Source organism: Hipposideros armiger, unplaced genomic scaffold, assembly GCF_001890085.2.
Source record: "Hipposideros armiger isolate ML-2016 unplaced genomic scaffold, ASM189008v1 scaffold_202, whole genome shotgun sequence".
NCBI lineage: Eukaryota > Metazoa > Chordata > Mammalia > Chiroptera > Hipposideridae > Hipposideros > Hipposideros armiger.
The window spans coordinates 112,051-117,226 of NW_017731552.1; the positions used below are offsets into that span (position 1 = coordinate 112,051).

Below are 5,176 nucleotides of genomic sequence, written 5' to 3' on the forward strand. Positions count from 1 at the left end.
GTGAGCGGCCAGCAGCCGCAGTGAGCGGCCATCCAGAAGCCGGCGACTGATCTGCCTCGCCTGGGAAGAGCGCAATGATGGTGCCAGCTTGGACCAGTGAGGCAAGGTCCTCCACAGCTAGACTGAAGAGCAAAAACGACAGCAACTTGTCTGTTCCCCTTCCCCCAATTCCCCAGCACTGTTCCTATCCCCGTAATTCCCCAATAAAAATCTTAAAAAAAAGAAGTGATGTCTTGGATAATAATTGATTGATGATGATTATTTTGACAATGTCTTTGCCATTTCCATGGCATAGGTATGTTTTCGGCACTGTCTGCATTGTTATAACATGGAACAAGCTTAAGGCTCTAGCTGAGGAGTCACACAGAGCCATAACTTTCTGTCTTTCTTATATCCAGGATCTCCTGATCACAGTTTCCATATGAATTCCATTTCAGACATTCAACTTATACATCACATTTATAAAATAGTGTCTGGTGGGCATTCTCTCAGTACATTATTGATTAGTTGGTTTACACTTTTTCACAAATTTCAAAATGTGACATGTTGCTGAGACTCTCCTTCCCCCTGTGGAAGTGTCACTTACCTCAGATGCCTCGCCTGCATTTGCTGCTGATCTCTAATGTTATGAAATGTCCAGTGTTCTCTAAAAACATACCAGGAGTTATTTCCTGTGGATCTTACTGGTTTTTTTCACTGGGTATTTCACTCTCCAAAATATTCCCCTGAGGACATGATACACTGGTTTTCTGTGTGAAACAATCTGCAACAATGGCACCATATTTAATTTCTTGGGATCAAGATGCTGGGAAAGAGGACAGTAAATAGACCATAGTGGACTTTTGTTCATATATTGGTCCCAAATGTAAACAAATTTTATAAGGATTGGACATGTGAACAAAGGAAAACTCTGAGGACCTCAGCTACTTGGGACTTTATAATAACAGGTAAAATGAGTCAAAATGGCAGCCTGTTCACTAAGAAATACTTCAGAAGAAATGGACCCTGATGTTGAGATAATTATTACAAAAATGCAAAGTAGAAAGTATTGAGAAAAATGCACATGCCCAAGTGTTCCCCTTACAAGAGGACATACAGGATGTCTTCCCAGCTGAGGGTGGATTACAAGTCCAACAGGGAAGAAAGAAACATGACACTCGTCACCCTTCTCAAACGCAGATTGAGTCATATTTCTCATGCTCATGGACAAATGTCATCCTCTACCCGGAACCTGTTCCTCCCAAAGGCTGTTGCTGTATGGTTGTTCAGACACAGAGGCCCTAATTGCAGTCTTTCTCATGGCCCCAGATGCCACTGGATAGTGTGTGTGGTGCTGCCCTGCTCCTGGAGGGTCCTCATAGGGAGGATGAAGGGCAACAGACATTCCATGAGAAGGGCTGATTCTATGATTTTCAAGGCCAGTGATGTTGGGTAAGTGTGGGTGTAATTGTAGCAAGATCATCTTGTCAAATGTGTATTAACCAGAGTGCAATGTTCTCAGGGGCGGAAACCACAAAGCTGCTCTCACAGGTCCAAGTGACACAGGAACAATGCTCACATGTAAAATTAGGGAGCCACAGGCTTTTCATCAAGAGTAATAAATAGATTAATACATGAAACTTTGTTATCATGAAAAAACCATTTGACTCTAGGTAGCTAGGGTCCATGAAGGCTTGGACAGTGTCTTTTCTTCAACATATTTTCATTCCTTAGCCTCAATAAGAAATAAAAGCTGTAAGAAATATGTCTTCCCTAAAATAAGGGAAGGAATAAAGCTGTCCTCACCCACTGAGGACAGGTTCCGGCAGGTCTCCAGCATCATTTCTCTGTAGAGAAGTTCCTCTGTCCACCATTCAGCAAAGCCCACTCTTCACAGGTAAAGTTCACAGCCACATCTGCAGAGACCACCACGTCCTGAAACATCCCACGTGTTCTAGTTAAACAAGGCACATCTTCACCAATGTGTGTTGGAGGAGGGGGAGGCAGACAATCAGGGACCTGGACTCAATTCCCAGGACTCCTGAGCTCATGTTCTCATGAGAAATGACAATGAGCAAGTAAACCACATGGGGGACACTCGGTGATGGTCAGTGCTTGAAACCCTGAAGCAGAGTGTGACAACAACTGATAAAAGTTTCTCCTCAAATAATTATAAAATGATTTTTCCTGAGATGGAGCAGATTCTGGAGTAAGGTAAAGGCTGAAAAATGAACTTGTCATTCAGGTAACACAGAAATGGATACTTGGCTTACTCAGAAGTAACTTCCCTGTCAGCTCCAAGACCTGGAACCAGAATGTCAGGATGTCAACACAGATTTCCAGGACTCCTGATCTGACAGCTCTCCCCACTGGAAGTCATCAGCATCAAGGAGCCTGGTCGAGTCCCCTCATATCTGCCAGAGGCAGAGACACAATCCCTCCCAGGATGAGGAGGATACTGTGGGCACAGACACAGGCCAGGGTCTGCATCCAGCACACCTGCTGCTAAAAGAAGTTCCTGGGCCGGCTGAGTGGCTCAGTTGGTTAAAAGTTGTCTTAAGAGCATGAGCTCTGAGCAACAGGGCCACCGGATCGATTCCCACATGGGCCAGTGAACCTGCACCTGAGCTTTCACTGAGCTGCCAACAAGTGGCTGGATGGCTCAGCTGGTGTACAAGAAGATTGCCTGTTTGATGGTGAGCTATGCCCACCCGCAACTAAGACTGAACTTGGCACCTTGAGCTGAGCTGCCGCCCAGATGGCTCAGTGGGTAGAGTGTGTGCTCTTAACAACAAGGCTGCTGGTTCAACTCCCACATGGGATGGTGGCCACATCCACCTGCAACTAAGATTGAACACAGCACCTTGACCTTAGGGCCATGAGCTGCCGCCGGGAAGCCAGATGGCGACTGGTGCCCTCCACAACGAAAATTAAAGAACAACAACTCATCTGGTCCCCTTCCCCAATTCTCCAACACTGCTCCTTTCCCCCAATTCCCCAATAAAATCTTAAAAAAAAAAAAAGAGTTGGCTTGGGACGCCAGCTCTGAGCAGCAGGACCCAGGTTCGGATACCACATATGAGGGCCAGTGACGCTGCACCCTCTACAGCTATGATGGTGAACAACAGCTTGATCTGGAGCTGAGCTGCTGTGAGTTGCCTGCGACGGCGTAGGCTGCAGTGGGGCTGGCTGGCAGCGGGCGTGTGCTTTCATGAGCCACCATGAGCCGCTGGAAGCAGCAGTCCAATCACCGGGGAGCGTCGGCCTCACCTGGGAAGAGTGCAATGATAATACCAACATAGGCCAGTGAAGCGACGTCCTCCACAACTAGACTCAAGAACAAAAGGACAGCAACTTGTCTGTTCCCCTTCCCTGATTCCCCGCCACTGTTCCCCTCCCTCGATTCCCCAATTAAAACAAAACAAAACAAAAAACAAACAAACAAAAGAAACAAGCAGTTGAAAAGTAAATTTTTGGGGCGGCCGGTTAGCTCAGGTGGTTAGGGTGCAGGCTCATAACACCAAGGTTGCCAGTTTGACCCCCACATGGGCCAAGGAGCTGCACCCTCCACAGCTAGACTGAAACAACTACTTGACTTGGAGCTGATGGGTCCTGGAAAAACACAGTGTTCCCCAGTAAAAATTTCTTTAAAATAATTTTTTTTTTAAGTAAAATTTTAAAATAGACTCCTAAACTAATTGCTATTAAAATTAATTTTCTTTAGGTTCCTAAAATATGTCTAATGAAGGATATAAAATAATTTAATGAAAAAAATTACAGGATGGTATGACACCATAGTAGATTAAACTATATAGAAAGATGGTTGCATATTCTCAGTAAAAGGACTCAATGTCACCCCCATGTCAGCTTTCCCAAACAAGACAAGAGTATTAAAGCAAATTCCATGAAATCTATAATACAATCAGATTTGTTTGGGCTTTGGTTGATTTCTGTTTTGTTTGAATTTTACAAAAACTATTTCTAAAATCTAAATTGGAAGACAAAAATACGAATAGCCAAGAGTCCCCACAAAACAACGTGGTGGGATTTTCCTAAACAGACATCAAAGCTTTTAAAATGTAGTAATTACAATAGAATGGCCTTAGTAGAGGGATGGGCATCTACACTAATGGAAAGAAATGGAGTGATAGTCCCACAGTTTTGTATAAGTGGATCTACCCCAGAGCAGGCGTTCCTGGGCAGCGGTAGATAAGATGACACTGTGACATGTGGGGCAGTGACAAGTGGTTACCTACAGAGAATAAGGAGTCCTTATCAACTTTATGTACAATAACCAACTCACTGTAGATTGAACTGTGACAGACGACAGAAGGACACACTGAGATGAAGTTACAAGCAAACGTGTTTACAACTTGAGAGCTGGGAATTTTCTTATATAAGAAAAAAAAGAATAAAGAGAGGGTTGGAGAAATTTAAGTGAATTAATGTCAAGAAGTGTCCATCAAAATGTAGAATAAAGATTTTTAAAAAGAAATGACAGGCCCAAAATGGATGACTGGTGCTAAGCCTACAAGAGTTAAGACCTGACCTAACTGCAGTTTCAACCTCCTCCAGGAATGTAGTCTAAACAGATCGGTGTGGAATTTTCCGGTCAGCACCAATGAGGTAATCTTTACATAGATTTTTTTGTCCCTTTTGTTTATTTGCTTCTGAATTCCTTGGTGCTAAGCCTACAAATGGATGACTGGTGCTAAGCCTACAAGAGTTAAGACCTGACCTAACTGCAGTTTCAACCTCCTCCAGGAATGTAGTCTAAACAGATTAGTCTGGAATTTTCTGGTCAGCACCAATGAGGTAATCTTTACATAGATTTTTTGTCCCTTTTGTTTATTTGCTTCTGAATTCCTTGCCCTGCCTTTAAAATCCCATTTCTTCTTGTAACCCTGTGCAGCTTCTTTCTACTTGCTAGATGGGTTGCTGCTGCCCAATTCATGAATTGTTTAATAAAGCCAATCAGACTTTCAAATTTACTCAGTTGAATTTTTGTTATTTAAAAAAAATAAATGATAAGCCATAATCTGGGAGAAAATAAGTGCACTACCTAGAAATGAAAAAGGATGCCAGGGCTGGCTGAGTGGCACGATGGCTGGGAACTGGCTTGGGACGCCAGAGGGCCCCGGTTCGGATCCCACATATGAGGGCCAGTGACACTGCCCTCTACAGCTAAGATGCTGAA

General features: G+C 43.8%; 1 protein-coding gene across 2 annotated transcripts in view; it reads right to left on the reverse strand.

Annotated features, from left to right (window-relative positions):
* Nucleotides 1–5,176, reverse strand: part of LOC109388630 (zinc finger protein 77) — a 37,786-nt gene that overhangs the window by 27,509 nt on the left and 5,101 nt on the right. Inside the window, exon 2 of one of the 2 annotated variants that reach the window (XM_019653516.1) lies at nucleotides 1,786–1,914. The exons of the other annotated variant lie outside the window; for it this stretch is intronic. Within the exon in view, the coding sequence (XP_019509061.1) occupies nucleotides 1,786–1,822 (37 nt within the window). The 5' untranslated portion in view covers nucleotides 1,823–1,914. The remainder of the gene's footprint in view (nucleotides 1–1,785; nucleotides 1,915–5,176) is intronic. 2 annotated transcript variants of the gene reach the window in all.